Source organism: Neomonachus schauinslandi, chromosome 9, assembly GCF_002201575.2.
Source record: "Neomonachus schauinslandi chromosome 9, ASM220157v2, whole genome shotgun sequence".
Classification (NCBI taxonomy): domain Eukaryota; kingdom Metazoa; phylum Chordata; class Mammalia; order Carnivora; family Phocidae; genus Neomonachus; species Neomonachus schauinslandi.
The window spans coordinates 93,819,105-93,838,798 of NC_058411.1; the positions used below are offsets into that span (position 1 = coordinate 93,819,105).

Sequence of the window (19,694 nt, forward strand, 5' to 3'; positions counted from 1 at the left end):
CCTGAAAGCTCACCCCTTATTACTGAGTTATCCTGCTAATATTTCCCCAGCTTTTAAGATGCCTACTTGGACTCATTGCTTAATTCACTCTTTCTAGATCAGTACAATGTGCTCTTTTGAAGCTGTCCAGAGTTCTTGTCAACTCTTCTATACTTCACCTCCAGGTGAAACACACAAAATACACACACACACACACAAATATTCATGGATGTGTGTATGTAAATATACATATTTACAAAACATTTAGTTATAAATTTTATTTACAGAAAAATCTGTAGTAATTGTTGCATTCTTTATTTAATAATTCAAACATCATTTCATATCTGTACATATGTAGATCGTCTGCGTTCATGTTTAAGTTCATGACTGATGGATATCTTAATTGCATATTTCTGGAAATTTTAAAAACCACATTTTGTCAAATTCACCCTTCCTGTTGGAACTGGGGCCAACACTGGTAGAAGACAACTGCTATGCAGGCAATGAAAAAGGTGTTTGGAGGCCAAAAGTGCCTGGAGGCCACCTCATTTGTCATTGTTTGGATACTATAACTCTCTGTGAGTTTGTGAATATTTAAAAATTACCTGTGGTTTTTCTGATTGCTCTTTAAAAAGCCAATCTGAAAGCAAGTTAAAATGAGAAATTTCTCAATGTGAAAATTGTTCCTTAGATCAAACATTTTCATAATTATACCTTCCCTCTACAAAGTTCTGAGCATTTTTATTTTTATATCACATTTCTACCAAATCTCACTAACAAACTTGTGGAAATCCAGAGTACTTCCAGGAGAGATGCTGCCATGTAGTCTGATTTTTCTTTTAACTTTTAAGAGTTTCTTTGTGACTCTAAATGTAGCACATGTAAAAGTTCCCAAAGTTTTTTTGGGAAAAATTACCCATCTTGAGAAAATTACAAAAAATATTTCCAACTACATGCTGTCCATGTAGTAGCAAAACTTTTAGTTTTAGTAGCAAAACTCCACTTTTAGTAGCAAAACTCTACTTTTAGTAGCAAAACTATTATATGAACAAAGATGAACGATAACACTGCATGAATGATACTATTTTGTATATTTTTATTGCACTGTGGCAATAAATAGAAGGATGTGGCTTTCCAAGACTAAGAAGAGAATATTTCCAAATTGTTTACTTTTTATAATGTTTTATGATAAGATGTTGTAAGAATACTATCGGGATATTTTTATAATTTTACACAGTTCACTTCCCATTTTCCTTCCCAGAAAGTTAGTTTTAATTTATTTTCCCATCACAAGCTTAAGGCTGATAATTTACCCATTTTCTATTTCTTAATTAACCAGGAAAACTTTCCTGCCAGCAACGCTGAACGGTTGCAAGACCTAAAATCAACTGTTGACCTGCTAACAAGTATCACCTTTTTTAGGATGAAGGTACCTTATTTTATTTGTCGCTATCCTGGTATGACATAACACATTCATTCCCCATTAAAGTCTGTTTTTTACTCATCTCTTGATCGCTACCGTTCAACCCCAGCAATGATGCTGTGAAGACTTTTCCAGTGCTAAGTGAATCCTCCAGTCTAAGGTGTTTGAAAGGGATTATCCTAAACACCTAAAATATTCTGATACATTTGGCTCAAATGTAGTTTTAAATTAAATCCATCTTAAATAAACATGGCACTTACTAAAAAAAAAAAAAAAATCCCTAAGAGTGCTAAATGGAAATGAGTTGACTTCTTATTTTAGTTTTAACTCCGATGTCTTGCTGACTTTTTCATCCCAAGAGAGTAGCTGATTCTTTTAAGCTTGCCCCAGTGGTGGCAACTCTCATTTTCAGCCCTGGAAATGACTATGTAGGAATAGATTTGATTGCTTAAATCATTAGTATAACTAACTGCCATCTACCAAACTATGCAGAGATTTCTTTTTAGATCTCTCTTCTGCTTTAACAGCAAATTCTCTACAATCATAATTTGGCTAGCAGGACAATTCATGTAAAGTGTTTCCTCCAACTACTTGTCAGGCTATGGGCTAAAAAAGTTTTGATCTTTTATGATGTTTATTCAGAAAATTCCTGTACAGAAAAAAATATATAATTTTCAGTTGCCCATGATTGTTTTCACTAGCAGCACTAAAAATGGTACTGTATAATATGAGAGACAGAAAAACAAAGCCATACTCTATCAGCAATCATTTAGATTTTTTAAAGTTCAGGTAAAAATTCATTTGGCTTAAAATCAGAGTTAAATTGGGTGACTGGGATAAATAGAATTTCTATCCATTCTGATCTCCTGGCAGCAGCTGCCAAAACAGTATGTAGAGAATGAGAGTAAGCCTCCAGCCAGGCTCAGAGGGAGATGTTCCTTTATTGACAGGCGATGCCAGTCATCAGCACTGTGGCAAAATGGGAACAAAGGCTGGAGAGCTTCCTCAAGCTCAGACCACATGGTCCCCCCCCCCCCCCCCATCTATCTACATACCTGCATCTGTGTCCATATACTCTTCCTTCTTTTCTAATTCCTATTGATTGGCTGTCTGTTCTCCTAGAAAAGGCCATCTCTTCCACCTGTGCAATTGATTTCATCCCCTCTTGAGTAATAAAACCTTGGTGCACAGTCCTCCCCACTCTCTTCAATGATCCAGTCCCCTTCCTTCTCCAGCTGCTATACCCTAATTCCTCTTTTCCTTTAATATCAGAACTCCTCAAAATCATCCTCTTCATGTTTTCTTCCCAATTTCTAATCTCCCAGTATCTTTTGAAAAAATTTCATCCTCCCATTTTCTTCTCTCATTACAGACAGTAAAATTCATTCCTTTGTTGTACTGATCAATGAGTTTTGGTGTAGAGTGTAACCACCACTCCAGTCAACATGTAAAACAGTTCCATAGTCCTCTAGAATCCCCTCGAGCTGCTCCTTTATACTCAACCCCTCTCCCAGCCCTTGGTGACCACCGATCTGTTGTTGTCCCCCTATAGTTTTACCTTTTCCAGAACATCATGTAAGTGAAATAATACACTATATAGCATGACACATGGGCTATTCATCTATCTTGTTGAGTGTATCAGCTGTTTGTTCTCTTTTTTTGATGAGTAGTAATCCTTGGTTATGTATACACTACAGGCATTTGAGTTGTTCCTGGTTTGCGTTATCAATAAAACTCTTAAAAATACTTATGTACATATTATTAGTATAAACAGAAGCTTTCACTTGTCTTGAAGCGAGGTTCCTGGGTCATTTGATAAATGTATGATTAACTTTACAAGAAATGACAAATTGTGGTTTGGTTTTTTTTTTTTTAAGATCTTTTTTATTTGACAGAGAGAGAGCGAGAGCAGGAACACAAGCAGGGGGAGTGGGAGAGGGAGAAGCAGGCTTCCTGCTGAGTAGGGAGCCCGAGGCAGGGCTCGATCCCAGGACCCCGGGATCATGACCCGAGCCGAAGGCAGATGCTTGACGACTGAGCCACCCAGGCCCCCCAAGCTAATAATTTCTAAATTTGTATCTCGAGCCCCAGACAGCTTCATGAGTCTAAACTCATATATCCAAATATCTACTTGAGATCTATTTTTGTGCACAACAACCTGTTCGTTCTTGTCTGAAACCGAGTTCCTGATTTCCTGTGCACATCTTTGCCCCTCCGTTGTACCAGCTGCTCAGGCTAAAACCATAGGGTCCCAACTGCTCTCTTTCTCTCACACCAATCATCCAGTCTGTCAGCAGATCCTATTAGTTCTTACTTCCCAAACTAACCAGAATATGGTTTCTTCTAAACAGCTCCTAGCTTAACACCATAGTGCAAGCACTATATTGACTGAATTCTTGCACTGTTCTCATCACTGGTCTTTCTACTTTTTCCATAGACCATCTTGGCAGCCTAAGGGAAACTTTTAAAAGATAGTTCAGGGGTGCCTGGGTGGCTCAGTCGGTTAAGCATCTGCCTTCGGCTCAGGTCATGATCCCAGGGTCCTGGGATCGAGTCCCGTAACGGTCTCCCTGCTCTGCAGGGAGCCTGCTTCTCCCTCTGCCTCTGCCTCTTTCTCTATCATGAATAAATAAATAAAATCTTAAAAAAAGAAAAAAAAAAAAGATAGTTCAGTTAGGTCACTTTGCTCTTCTGCTGAAACAGTCCATTTCCTTCCCACCTTACTCAAAGCTAAGGTTTGTAAAAATAGCCTAGATATAAATGTTCCCCCTGGGCCCATTCTCTTACTTCTTTAAATTCACCTACTATTGTATCCTATTAATACAATTCCACTGAAACACTTTCTGTCCCCTCTTCTCTGTTTTATTTTTCTTTTCAGTGTGCATCATCATGTAATATATTTTACTGTTTAGCTCCATGAGGAAAGGGATTTTTATTTCTTTTGTTCATTGCAATATAACCATTGTCAGGCATATAGTAGGTGATAAATAATTGTTGAATTATTGAAAAGTATAGGTGGTTGAATAATGTGATTGGTTGCTCTAAGAGTTTCTAGTTGAATATTTACAGCTATGATCATTTTCACAACTATGATCCATTATCAAGAAGTTAAAGTAAATACACATTTAAAACATTGCTAAGACCACATTTTTCCTGAACGTAGAAAAATCAACTAGAAACATTTATTGAGGTTGTTTAAGTTGTTTATACTGGATTGAAATCTTCTATTTTTGAATTTAAGAAAATAATTTGTCTCTCAGGTTCTGGAGCTGCAAAGCCCCCCAAAGGCCAGCATGGTGGTGAAGGACTGTGTTAGAGCCTGCCTGGATTCTACATACAAGTATATTTTTGACAATTGCCATGAACTCTATTCTCAGCTAATAGACCTGGTAAGAAAAGATACATGTCTCCTTTTTGTTTCTAATGTCTGTTTCTATAAGTTTAGAATGACCCTAAATGGGAAAATATGTTCAATTAATTTCACATTAACTGTGGGTTTTGAGAATTCCCAATATCTTTTCACATATGAATATCATATCACTTTCATTTACATGAAATAATTCACTCCTTAAAATAACTTCATGTAGTAAAGGTAGATACTGGGTTTTTGTTTTTGTTTTAAGTTTTTCAAATGAGGAGTCAGTTTCAGAACAATTAAGTAATTTGCTCAGGGTCACACAGTGGTCAAGTGGCAGATTTGGGACTAGAATTTAGGATTCCAACTCGACTCTTATGTTCTTCCCCTAACTCATAACTGCCCTTCTTACCATTTTACCTCATAAAAGTGATAGATGGGGAAATATTTATATAAAGGATGGTAAAATCATCATATATGCAAATTTATTATTAAATAATATTTCAAAAATACAAAAGAAAATACAGAAAGCAAAGCGAACATACATATGATTGCCACCCAGATCACCAAATGTTAGCATTTAGTAATAATTTGCTCTGCTCTTTATTGTCTAAAGGTATTAAATGTTACACATAGAGCAGCATTTCCCTTTGTGCTTTCTCCAAATGGAATTTTCCTCCCTCCTCTTCCTTCAGAGACCAACACTCACGGTGGTACATATTTTCACATATGCTCAATAAACACTTCAGTTTTATTTTCTGTGAATTGCCTATTAACCCTCTGCTGAATTTTCTGTGGGCTTGTCTTTTACTTATGAATTTGTAAACAAATTCTAAAATAGATTTTGGATACTAATCCTTTGTTGGTTATGGGATTTCATAAATACTGCTTCCCTCTTTATATGTGATATGTCGTTTTGTTGCATTGAAGTTTTCTAATGCACACAATGATTTATTCATTGCTATCACTTCTGTAACACTGATGTTTGGGGATGCCTTTTTAATATGTCTTTATTGCCTATCCACTTTCCTGAAGAAAGCAGTCACTCCACTTGATATTGAAAACTTCACAATTGCCTCTGGAACTTCGTGGTTACTTGAGTGGGGCAGATTCTAGACAGTATACATTGGATGAAAGCAAGTGGGACTCTTTTAAGCTAGGTTTCAAGCTGGGATTCTTACAGTATTAAAACTTTCTGACTTCCTGGGCCTAGTAGGAGAAAAAAATTAAATGGAGTTTATCATTTTATAAGAAAACAATGTATAACTACATAATTGTTCATAACTTTAGCTTATTATTCCTGCTAGATGTGCTGTAGTTTATAAACTTAGTTCTCTTGGATTTCTAATGATTAAATTGTCTCTCAACTGTGCTTTTCCGTTGGGTGGCTTTCTAATGGCCTCCCTTTGTCTATTCTCTACTACCTTCCTCCCATAAGGCTCTTCAGTTCTTTTATATTTTCAACATCATTGTCTTTATTTTAACTAAAAGGTAAAATTGAAACTTGTTATAGCAGGTATGTTATCCATATATAACTTCATAATCGATCTTATCAAACCTTACCAGCCTCAGTTTCTTACTCCTTGTAACTCCAAACCCACTGTCCCCTCACATGAGCCCTAAATTCTGTTATTTTCATGAATTGGCCATCCTCTTTTATATCCATGCATTCATTTGTCCTATATGTCTAAAATGTTCCCCCATTTTCTGCCTTCATCAAAATTCAACTTAAATATGATCTGCAGTTCTACTATTTCATACCCAGTGGATGAACCAAATCACCAGTGTGGTGTACCTTATTTAGTGTCTTTCTACTGTACTACTACTATTAATAAATAGCATGAAGAGTTTTATTTTTATAAAAGATATAGAAATATGGGCAGATCCTAAAAGCAAACATGCTCCTAACAGAAAGTAAATGAGGTGTCACATCAAAATGAATCTAGTATAGCTTAATATTTGCTGACTTGGCTTTAAAAACAAAGACTTTTTTTTTTTTTAAGATTTTATTTACTTATTTGACAGAGAGAGAGACAGCGAAACAGGGAACACAAGCAGAGGGAGTGGGAGAGGGAGAAGCAGGCTCCCCGCTGAGCAGAGAGCCTGATGTGGGGCTTGATCCCAGGACCCTGGGATCATGACCTGAGCCGGAGGCAGTCGCTTAACGACTGAACCACCCAGGCGCCCAAAAACAAAGACATTTTTGTAGTTTGCCAACCAGTTTTCTTTTTAGGTAGAGAGATCTATACAGATTTTATAAGAAATCTTGTGAGTGTGGGAAAATGAAGTATTTGGAGCTAAACTTTCCATCTAAGAAAAAGACTTTTCCATAAACATTGTTATCATTTGAAATTCTAAAGGAAGCACCTATTGGATCTGAATAATTTGGGAAACTAATACTCTCTAGAGCCCTTCTGAAACCATCTCAGAAAAGTTTTAATGATAAAGGTTCATCTCCCCTCAGTGGACTGCAGGGCTCTTCTCCTGGGAGTGTAAGACCTTTTTTCCTCACACCACATATCTAAATTAGCCTCAAATCCTGATGACTTTATCTTCAAAACTAAATACTTTATCTTCACAATATATCCAGAATCTGACCATCTCCATGCTTCCTTCCTGATCTGAGCCATCACCATTGCTCATTTGGATTACTACGTAACTTCTTAGTAGAGATCAGTGCTTGCACCCTACCATCCTACATCTATTCTCAGTAGAGCAGCAAGAATGATCCTTTTAAAAAGTAAGTCATGTTTCTCTGTTGCACAGAATGTTTGAAAGTCCCTTCTTTTAAGTCAAACTCAGAGTCCTCACAATTGCCTATAAGATGCAGGATCTGGCCCATATTACACTTTCCACTCCACTTACTCTGTCACTCTGTCTTTTGCACATATCATCATGGAAATGGAGAATCAAATAAGAGTTTACCCACAAGAACAATGTTGGACCCCTTGATACTTATGTGAATGCCTGGATCATAGTAGGTGCTCAAGAAAGCATTTGTTGAATGAATTGAATAAATGAATAAACATAATTTTTCTCAAACAATAATAATTTATAGGTGTATTTGGTCTATTATAAACAAGAGAGAAAGGAGTGCTCTATTCTGTGATAGACACTCAAGTGCTTGCCTAAAGCCTGTTGGAGTTGTACTGAATCATACCACAGGGTCCTGGATGATGAGATATGGGAGAAATTGATCCAGTCCCAGTGTGAAAACATTCCAGTGCTTTTCTCCAGTCCTCTCTCCTCTGCTGCAGTAACCTGGAGTACACACATTCTAGATGGTATAGCTACCAGGTGGAGGAGGGCTATTCAGCTAGCTTCAGACTTTGGATATTTAAGAAATAATCCATTATTGCATTAACTCATTGAGATTTGGAGATTTACTTGTTACCATAGCACAACTTACTTTATTTTGACTCATTGACCTTCAAATCAGTTTCCACCCTGCCACCCAAACTATTTAAAATATATCCATGTTTTTGTGACTCTCTCATTTTTAACTCTGTAATCCCATTCACTTATGGGATTAAATCCAAACAGTTTGCCATTATCCAAAGGCCCTCCTAGATCTGAGCTCTGTCTTTCCTTATTTCAACCTCATTTCCACCGTGCATTCTATGATTCAATGCACTAAACTCCATGATGCCTTCGTCTGCATTGTCTTTACGTTTCTGGAGTGTTTTACCTCCCCTCACCTCCTTCATGGCTAATTCTAGCTCATCTGGCTATTTCTTCAGAAAGCTTTTAGGGCCTCTCCTAGCCAAAATAGGTGTTCCTACTCTCATAATACCCTGACATGTTCTCACCAGTGCACTCATCATGCTGAAATTGAGTAGGCACAAAATAATATAATAGCTGTTTGGCCTGTCTTCTCCACTAGGTTGTGAGTTTCATCTTTGTAGCTCCAGTGTTCAACACTGTGCCTGACAAAGAGTAGGGTTGATAAAGTAATTAATTAATAAAAACAAATTTTATAAAAAACAGCACTATGTTAGTGATTTATAGCCTCTTTTAATGACTCCACTTCAAAGTCTATGGTCAAGAACATGGTCTCTGATGTCAAAACCCTCGAGTTCAAATCCTGGCTTTCCTGATTATTATTTTTGTAGCTTTTCATGCACTACTGAGCCTCTTCATTTCATAGTTTCTTCATCAAGATATATTTTTAATATTCATGCTACGTCTCTTTTATCTGAGTTCTCTTTAGATGAAGTAATGCCTGAAACTAAAAAACCAGGAATTTCAGGGTTGTTAGACACAGTATAATTCTGATTATTTAAATGTGGAAGCATACTTTCTCTCTCCAAAGGGGTTTTTGAAGAACCATTTAAAAATAGTGCTTGGAGTAAAAATGAAAAATAGATTTAAGAGAAAAGTCAAAGTAGCTGCAGTTAGAGGAACAAAACAGAAGTGTGCTCTCCAGAGGCTGGCTGCACACTCAAGGAATAACCTTCATCTTGGCTGAATCACCCAGTTCTATGTTTGTCCTTCAATTTAACATAACTAAGAACTCAAATATGGCAGTGTGGACATAGGTGATTGATCTCTTGCATAAAGACACATGAGATAATCTATAAACTCACCCAATATTCTAATTATATTTCTTTAATTAATAATGAGTTTAAGAATCCTCTCATAACTTCATTAGCTTTTTGAGTGACTGTTTTTATAAATTACCTGTTTATATCTTGTGCCTATTTTTAAAAAATAGAATTTTTGTCTTTTTCTGGTTAATATTCTTGAGTCTCTTAGTCCTTTGTCAGCTTCTGACATTGCAAAGATTTTTCACAATCTGTGATCTTTATCTTTGTCACAGTGTACACACAAGAAATTCTCAATTTAATATATTCAAGTGGATATTTTTCTGTTTAAATTTGAGATTTGGAGTTTTAAAGAGTCTGTTCTACCCATCCCACAAATAGAGGGCCTTCTTATGGGGACTTTAATAAGATGGATATTTTCTTGCTCGGTAATATGATTATGATCATTAAGTTAATTCCCCTTGCTGTTGTTCCATGCTCATAAGGCAGCCTTCAGATTACAGATTGTCTTTTTATATAGCTGCTTCTCCAGGAAAGGATAGGCCAAAAATTCTCAAATCTGAAAAAAATATTTGTCAAGTCTCTTGAAATGTTTGTATTTTATTTAAAAAAACTATCATTTGTTCCTTGAAGTGAGCTTAGACTAACATTAGTGCCTAATATATAATAGTGCTGAATGACTAGCTACCTACCTGCCTGCCTGCTGCCTACCTACCTACCTACCACCTCCTACCTACCTACCTATTTATGGAAAATCACATACAGATGGGCTCCAACTTTGGATGGTTCACCTAACGATTTCTTGACTTTACAATGATGTGAAAGTGATAGGCATTCAGGAGAAAGCATACTTGAAATTTTGAATTTTGATCTTTTCCTGAACTACCGATAGGTGGTACCATCCTCTCCCATGATGCTGGGCAGTGAGAGTGAGCCACAGCAACTTCACCCACACGATCACAAGGGTAAACGACTGATTCAACCATTCTGTACCCACACAACCATTCTGTTTGTCACTTTCAGTACATTATTCATTAAATTTCATGAGACATTCAATACTTTATTATGAAATAGTCTTTGTGTTAGATGCTTTTGCTTAACTGTAGGCTAATGTGAGTGTTCTGAGCATATTTAAGGTAGGCTAGGATAAGATGAGACGTATGGCTGGTTGGGTATATTACATGAATTTTTTACTTACAGCATTTTCAATTTATGATGGGTTCATTGGGACAATCCCATCATAAATTGATAAAAAATATATAACCTATATATACTATATATATATATATTTTTTTGTTTGTTTGTTTGTTTCCCTCCCCAGATTACCCTGCTTCTTGCTTCTGAGGCAGTCTCTGTTATGATTAGCTTTCTGATTGATTTTGTGTACAATTAATATACATGTCTATTATCCATTTGTGGTACCATCTTTATCTCCACCAATCTCTCATGTACTACATTGTATAATACAATTTTATGGTTACATGTGCTAACTCCAGAACCAGATTGCCTAAATGTTATTTGGTAGGAATTCTGCAGTTTTTGAAGTTCACTATTACTTTCTGAGAATAATCTATGCTGATATGTTCAGGAATAGTTTTTTGATTTCTTTTATAGCTACCTATCATATAAATGTACCACAATGTACATACCAATTTTAATATTTCACTTTTACAAATAAGAGCACAATGAATATTTCTGTGGTGGAAATTATGTTTGCAAGTTCCAGTCTGTGGCCTTAATAGCAACATACCCTGCTTTTCTCTACTTTTAAAGTTTTACTAGAAATAATGTAAACTTCATTGTAAGCCATCTTGTTCCATGTGATCAAAAGCAGTCTCTTTTTTTTTCCCACATGTGTTAAAATGTCCTTTTACTTATCTAATTCCCATAGTACACGTTGAATTTAATGAGAACAAAAAAAATCTGTCTTATTTAGTATTGAATTTACAATACTATGCAACACATAGAGTAGTGCAAATCAGCAAATACTTATTTAATAGAACTTCTATATCAAAATATCTGTTTGTATGTATGCAGCATGTGATAAGTATACTGCTATTTATTTAAAAGTTTTGACCCAGATATCTTCTGAAAACTTTCTGGGACAGAAAATACCTTCCAAGAACATTTTAAACTGGCAACTTACATGAACTTAAAGATATGAAATTTCAAAAAGTCTAGCGTTGAGCTATAGTTGTGTACTTTTCCAGTTAGTTTAGCCAAAGAAGTTGCTTTAGTTATCTTTCTTTAGTTTTATTCTTTTGCTTTTGCCCTAGCCAATTCTAAATAACTCAGTAATAAAAGGAAAATTAAAAATAAAATATGACTTAGAAAATTACAAATAGAAAAATTCTAATTCTTTAACTTTTAATTTGAGATGTTATTTAAATAGTGATTATTAAGGAACTGGCTAGAAAGTATCTGTGACTTTTCTTAAGTTTTATTATTGTTTTGTTGGTTTTTTTTTTTTTTTTTTTTTTTTTTAAAGCAAGGGACTTTCTTATGCAATCAGTAGCATTAGTTTAGGGAATGGTGTTCATTCTGCACATAAAATGCCTTTTCACTACCTCAAGGGATTATTGTATTAGCACTAGATCTAAGTAAGTACAGACACATTTAAAATTTAATTTTCTTTTAAAGTTTGTTGTAAAATGTGTAGGAGAAAGGTTTTGAATATGAAATTTCTTCTTAAATGCCAGCTTCATAAGTGATATATAAATTCTTATAAAAAGGAATTGCTCAAAATGAGTGGTATATTGAGATATTTTATGTATTGATGAAGAAGAAACATGAAAATCCAAAGCCTGAAACATTAGACCATTGTTTTCATCAATGTGTATTTCAGTTTTTCTAACAAAATAAAATAAAGTCACAAATGAAAACTTAATGAATTCTAAAATAATAAAAGAGTATGTTGTGTCAGTAAAACTAGTAAACTCTTGATTCTAAAAATGGATTATGACAATGCATGCAAAGAAAGTGATAAATCCATTGTGTTTAATAAACACTGATGAAACGTTTTCCAAATAAAATATCAAATGACATATTTATAAGCGGACCAAGAAATTTTACTCCAGGAATGCAAGGATGGTTCAACATTAGAAAAATCTATCAATATAACTCACTATAGTACTTAACTAAAAGAAAAATATCATATATTTATTCAACATAAGTAGAAAAAGCATATGTTTAAATTTGATGCCTCCTTATGATTAAAAAAGAAACTCAGAAAACTAGGATGGAACACAATTTTTTTTAATTTAGTTAAGGTTACATTAAAAAAATATGGCTAACAAAGTTAAACAGATGATGTTTAGGAGTATGCATTTCAGAAGTATAGATAATTATCCTATTAATGCTCTATAACATAATATTTGAAGAAATAAGAGAATATTAGAAAGGAAAAGAAAAAAAACTGTTGTAATTTATGGATGATATGACTATATACGTACAAACACTAACAGAATCTACCTGAGCTATTGGTACACATAAGAAAAAAATCTCATTAAACGAATACAAAACCAATTTTTTTACACCAGAAATTGTGCACATATTATTAGGGAAAGGAACAATAGCTTAGTATAGAGTGTTAAGAAAATCATATGGAGTCTCATCATATGGAGATAAGGGAAAAAAAGAACTGGATTCTTGCCTAATACCATATACGATGTGAACTCAAAAAGTTGAAAGAGGTGAGTGTAAAAGGTAAAAATGATGATAGTATAGGAGAATACCTTTCTAGTGCAGGATAAGAAAGACTTTTTAAAACTCCAAAGCACAAATTGTATGTATGTATATAAGTATAATTAACATACAGTCTTGGGGCACCTGAGTGGCTCAGTCGTTAAGCATCTGCCTTCAGCTCAGGTCATGATCCCATGGTCCTGGGATCAAGCCCCGCATCGGGCTCCCTGCTCTGCGAGAAGCCTGCTTCTCCCTCTCCCGCTCCCCCTGCTTGTGTTCCCTCTCTCGCTGTGTCTCTCTGTCAAATAAATAAATAAAATCTTTAAAAAAAACTTAACATACAGTCTTATATTAGTTTCAGGTATACAACATTTGATCCAACAATTCTGTATATTATTCAGTGCTCAGAACAATAAGTGTAGTCACCATCTACCACCATAAAATGTTATTACAATATTATTGACTATATTCCCCATCCCATACTTTTCATTTCTGTGACTTATTTTTATAAATGAAAATCTGTACTTCTTAATAACCTTTATTTTGCCTATGCCCCCACCCACCTCCCCTCTGGCCTATCCTCCCACCCACCATTTTGTTCCGTGCATTTGAGTCTGTCTTTCTGTTGGCTTTGTTTTGTTTAGATTTGACATATAAATAAAATCTTTTGATATTTGTCTTTCTCTGTCTGGCTTATCATACTTAGCATAATGCCCTCTAGGAAGATCCATGTCAAAAATGACAAGACCTCATTCATTTTTCATGACTATTCCACCAAATATATGTACCACATCTTCTTTATCCATTCTTTTATCAATGGACACTTGGATTGCTTTCATATCTTACCTATTGTAAATAAATCTACAATAAACATAGGAATACATGTATCTTTTAAAAGTAGTGTTTTTAATTTGTGGAGTATAAGTATGCGTTAGTGGAATTACTGATCATATAGAATATCTATTTTTAATTTTTTGAGGAACCTCCATAGTGTTTTTCACAGTGGTTGCACCAACTTCTATTCCTACAAAGGCAAACCAAGTGCACCAGGGTTCCCTTTTCTCCACATCCTTGTCAGCACTTGTTATTTCTTGTCTTTTTGATGCTAACCATTGTCACTCATGTGAGGTGGTATCTCATTGTGCTTTTGATTTGCATTTCCCTGATGATCAGTGATGTCATGTGTCTGTTAGCCACCTGTGTATCTTCTTTGGAAAAATGACTACTCAGGTCCTCTGACCATTTTTTAATTGGATTTTCTGTTCTTTTGGTGTTAGGTTTATGAGTTCTTCATATATTTTGGATATTAATCCCTTATCAGATATATCATTTGCAAATATCTTCTCCCATTCAATAGGTCAACTTTTTGTTTTATAGATCGTTTCCTTCATTGTGCAAAAGCTTTTTATTTTGGTGTAGTCTCAATAGTTTATTTTTTGCATTTGTTTCCCTCAGGAGACATATCCATAAATATGTTGCTAAGGCTGATGTTCATGAGATTACTACCTATGTTTTCTCTGAGGAGTTTTATGGTTTCACATCTCACATTTAGGTCTTTAATCCATTTTGAGTTTATTTTTGTGAACAGTGTAAGAAAGTGGTTCAGTTTCATTTTTTTTGCATGTAACTCTCCAGTTTTTTCATCACCATTTACTGAAGAGACTGTCTTTTTCCCATTGTGTATTCTTGCCTCCTTTTTCATAAATTAATTGACTGTAAAGGTGTGTGTTTACTTTGGGGCTCTCTATCCAGTTCCATTGATCTATGTGTCTGTGTTTGTGCCAAGTCTATATTATGTTAATTACTATCACTTTATTGTATATCCTGAACTCTGGAATTGTGATGCTTCCAGCTTTATTCTTCATTCTCAAGATGCTTTACTATTTCAGGTCTTTTGTGGTTCTACACAAATCTTAGTATTATTTGTTTTAGTTCTGTGAAAAATGTTGTTGGTATTTAGATAGGGATTGCATTGAATTTAAAGATTGCTTTGATTATGGAAATTTTAACAATATTCTCCCAATCCATGAACATGGACTATCTTTAAATTTGTGTCATCTTCAATTTCTTTCACTGTCTTATGCTTTATAGAGTACAGGTCTTTCACTGGTTAAATTTATCCCTAGTATTTTATTTTTGGGGGACAATTGTAAATGAGATTGTTTTCTTAATTTCTATTTTTGCTACTTTATTATTAGTGTATAGAAATGCAGCAGATTTCTGTATACTAATTTTGTATCCTGAAACTCTACTGAATTCATTTACCATTTCTAATAGTTTTTGGTGGAGTCTTTAGGGCTTTCTGTATATAGTATCACGTCATCTGAAAATAATGAAAATTTTATCTTCACTACCAATTTTGATGCCTTTCATTTCTTTCTCTTGTCTGATTGCTGCAGCTAGGACTTCCAGTACTGTGTTGAATAAAAGTGGTAAGAGTGGACATGCTTGTCTTATTCCTGTTTTTAAGGGAAAAGCTTTCATTTTTTTCACTATTGAGTATGATACTGGCTGTGGGTTTTTCATATATGGCCTTTATTATCTTGATATATGTTACTCCTGAATCTACTTTGTTGAAAGTTTTTTCATGAATGATTATTATATCTTGTCAAATGCTTTTCCTGCATCTATTGAGATGATTATACATTTTTTTAAATTATTTGTCTTGTTAATGTGATGTATCACATTGATTTGCAAATATTGAACCACCTTTGCGTCCCTGGAATAAATCCCACTTGATTTTGGTGAATGATTTTTTAAATATATTGTTGGATTTCATTTGCTCATATGGTATTGAGGATTTTTGCATCTATGTTCATCAGAGAAATTGGACTGTGGTTTTCTTTTTCTTTTTTTTGTAGTGTCTTTGTTTGGTTTTAGTATCAGGGTAATGCTGGCCTCATATGAATTTGGACATTTTCCTTCTATTTTTGGAATAGTTTGAGAAGAGTAATTTAAGAAGAAATAATATTAACTCCTCTTTAGATGTTTGATATAAATCTGTAAAGCCATGTGATACTGAACTTTGGTTTTTGGGAGTTTTTTGATTACTTATTGAATTTCATTGCTGGTCTGTTTAAATTTTCTATTTCTTCCTGATTCGGTTTTGGGAAGTTATATGATTCTAGGAATTTATCTTTCATGTGTCTGTTGACCATCTGTATGTCTTCTTTGGACAAACATCTGTTCATGTCTTCTGTCCTTTTTAATTGGATTATTTGGGGGGTTTTTGGTGTGGAGTTGTATTAATTCTTTATATATTTTGGATAATAACCCTTTATCAGATATGTCATCTGCAAATATCTTCTCCCATTCAATAGGTTGTCTTTTAGTTTTATTGATGGTTTCCTTTGCTGTGCAGAAGCCTTTATTTTTGATACAGTCCCAATAGTTTATTTATTTATTTATTTTTTGCTTTTATTTCCTTTACCTCAGGAGACATATCTAGAAAAATGTTGCTACTGCTGATGTCAGAGAAATTACTGCCTGTGTTCTCTTCTAGGATTTTTATAATTTCAGGTCTCATATTTAGGTCTTTAATCCATATGGAGTTTATTTTTGTGTGTGGTGTAAGAAAGTAGTCCACTTTCATTCTTTTGCATGTAGCTGTCCAGTTTCCTCAGTACCATTTTTTGAAGAGACTGTCCCTTTCCCATTGGATATTCTTTCCTGCTTTGTTAAAGATTTATTGACCACATAATCATGGGTTTGTTACTAGGCTTTTTATCATGTTCTATTGATCTTTTTATCTATTTTTGTGTCAGTACCATACTGTTCTGATTACTACAGCTTTGTAATATAACTTGAAATCTGGAATTATGATGCCTCCAGCTTTGTTTTTTCTGTTTCAAGATTGTTTTAACTATTCAGGGTCTTTTGTGGTTCCATACAAATTTGAGGATTATTTATTCTAGTTCTGTGAAAAATGCTGTTGGTATTTTTATAAGGATTGCATTAAATCTGTAGTTTGCTCTAGGTAGTGTGGTCATTTTAACAATATTTGTTCTTCCAATACATGAACATAGAATATCTTTCCATTTATTTGTATCATCTTCAATTTCTTTCATCAATGTTTTAGAATGTTCAGAGTACAGTTCTTTCACTCTTGGTTAAGTATATTCCTTGGTATTTTATTATTTTTGGTGTAATTGTAAATAGGATTGCTTTCTTAATTTCTCTTTCTGTTGTTTCATCATTAGTGTATAGAAATGCAATGGACTTCAGTACATTGATTTTGTATTCTGTGACCTTAATGAATTCATTTATCAATTCTAGTACTTTTTGGTGGCATCTCTAGGGTTTTCTATATATAATATCATGTCATCTGCTATTAGTGAAAGTTTCACTTCTTCCTTACCAATTTGGTTGCCTTTTATTCCTTTTTATATTCTGATTGCTGTGGCTAGGACTTCCAGTACTGTGTTGAATAAAAGTTGTTTGAGTGGACACCTTTCTTGTTCTTGATCTTAGGGGGAAAGCTTTCAGTTTTTTACCATTAAGTATGATGTTAGCTGTGGGTTTTTCACATGTGGTCTTTATTGTGTTGAGGTATATCCCCTCTAAAGCTACTTTGTTAAGGGTTTTATCACAAATGGATGTTGTATTTTGTCACATACTTTGTATCTGTTGAAATGATCATATGGTTTTATCCTTTCTCTTATTGATGTGATGTATCAGATTGATTTACAAATATTGAACCACTTTTGCATCCTGGGAATAAATTCCATTTGATCGTGGTGAATGATTTTTTAATGTATTGTTGGATTCAGTTTGCTAATATTTTGTTGAAGAGTTTTGCATCTGTGTTCATCAGAGATATTAGTCTGTAGTTCTCTTTTTTGCAGTTTCTTTATTTGGTTTTGGTATCAGGGTAATGTGGGCCTCATAGAATGAATTTGGTTTTGGAATAATTTGAGAAGAGTTAGTATTAACTGTTCTTTAAATGTTTGGTAGAATTCTCCTGTGAAGCCATCTGGTCCTGAACTTTTATTTGTTGGGAATTTTTGATGACTGACTCAATATCATTGCTTGTAATTTGTTCAAATTTCTATTTCTCCCTTATTCAGTTTTGGTAGATTATACGTTTCTGGGAATTTGTCTTTTTCTTCTAGTTTGTTCAATTTGTTGGCATATAAATTTTCATAATATTCTCTTATAATCCTTTGTATTTCTATAACTTTGGTTGTTATTTCTCCTCTTTCATTTCTGATTTTGTTTATTTGAGCTCTCTTTTTTTTTTAAGTATGGCTAAAGATTTACCAATTTTGTTGATCTTTTCTAAGAAGCTGCTCCTGGTTTCATTGATCTGTCCTATTGTTTTTTAGTGTCTATTTCATTTACTTCTGCTCTAATCTTGTTATTTCCATCCTCCTACTGGTTTGGATTTTGTTTGCCTTTCTTCTTCTAGCTCCTTTAGGTGTAAGGTGAGGTTGTTTAAGATTTTTCTTGCTTCTTGAGGCAGGCCTAGATTGCTATGAAGTGCTCTCTTCAAACTATTTTTGCTTCATCCCAAAGATTTGGACCAATATGTTTCCATTTTCCTTTGTCCCCATGTATTTTTTTATTTATTCTTTGGTTTCTTGGTTTACCCATTGGTTGTTTAGTAGCATGTTGTTTAGCCTCCATGGGTCAGTGTTTTTTCTAGCTTTTCTTAAAATTTATTTCTCGTTTCATACTGTGGTAGTTAGAAAAGATTCTTGTTATGATGTCAATCTTATTAACTTTGAGACTTTTTTTGCAGCTATAGTGGGGAATGTTCCATGTGCACTTGAAAAGAATGTGTATTCTGTTTTCTAATGGAATGTTTAGTATATATCTGTTAGTTCTATCTTGTCTAATAGGTCACACAAAGTCACTGTTTCCTTGTTGGTTTCCTGTCTGGATGATCTATCTATTGATATAAATTGGGTGTTAAAGTCCCCTACTACTATTGTATTACTTTCAGTTTCTCCCTTTAATATTGCCTTGTTTAGGTGCTCTGTTGGGTGCATAGATATTTACAATTGTTATATCCTCTTGTTGGATTGTTCCCTTTATCATTATGTTATGCCCTCCTTTGTCTCTTGCTATATAGTCTTTGTTTTAAAGTCTATTTTATCTGACACAAGTTTATAACCCCAGGCTTTTTCTTTCTTTTTTATTTTTTCCCCCATTTCCATGTTCAGGGTATATCTTTTTTAAAATCCGTTCACTTTCAGTCCTTATATGCCTTGGGTCTGAGGTCAGTGTGTTGTAGGCAGAATATAAATAGGTCTTTTTTTTTTTTTTTAATCCTTTCAGTCATCCTTTGTTTTTTGATTGAAGCGTTTAGTCCATTTATATTTAAAGCAATTATTGACAGATACGTACTTTGTCATTTGTTTTCTGATTGTTTTTGTTGTTCTTCCCTATTCCTTTCTTCTTCTCTTGCTGTCTTCCCATATGATTTGATGCCTTTTTTTAGTAATATGCTTGGATTACTCTCTCTCTCTTTTTTTTTTCTTTATATCTATCATAGGTTTTTCATTTGTGGTTACCATTAGGTTCATATATAGCATCTTATGTGTATAGCAGTCTCTATTAAGTTGATGGTTGCTTAAATTCTAACACATTCTGAAAGTACTATATTTTACTCCCCCTCTATGTTTTATGTATATGATGTCATACTTTACATATTTTGTTTATTCCTTGACTAATTTTTGTTGATATAATTGATTTTACTAGTTTTGTG

General features: G+C 34.1%; 1 protein-coding gene across 2 annotated transcripts in view; it reads left to right on the top strand.

The window, feature by feature from the left end:
- UNC13C (unc-13 homolog C) overlaps positions 1 to 19,694 on the top strand; it is a 547,141-nt gene that overhangs the window by 284,390 nt on the left and 243,057 nt on the right. For both annotated transcript variants that reach the window (XM_044917815.1, XM_021693930.1), the window contains 2 exons: positions 1,319 to 1,408; positions 4,663 to 4,791. In XM_044917815.1, coding sequence (XP_044773750.1) covers positions 1,319 to 1,408; positions 4,663 to 4,791 — 219 coding nt within the window. The remainder of the gene's footprint in view (positions 1 to 1,318; positions 1,409 to 4,662; positions 4,792 to 19,694) is intronic.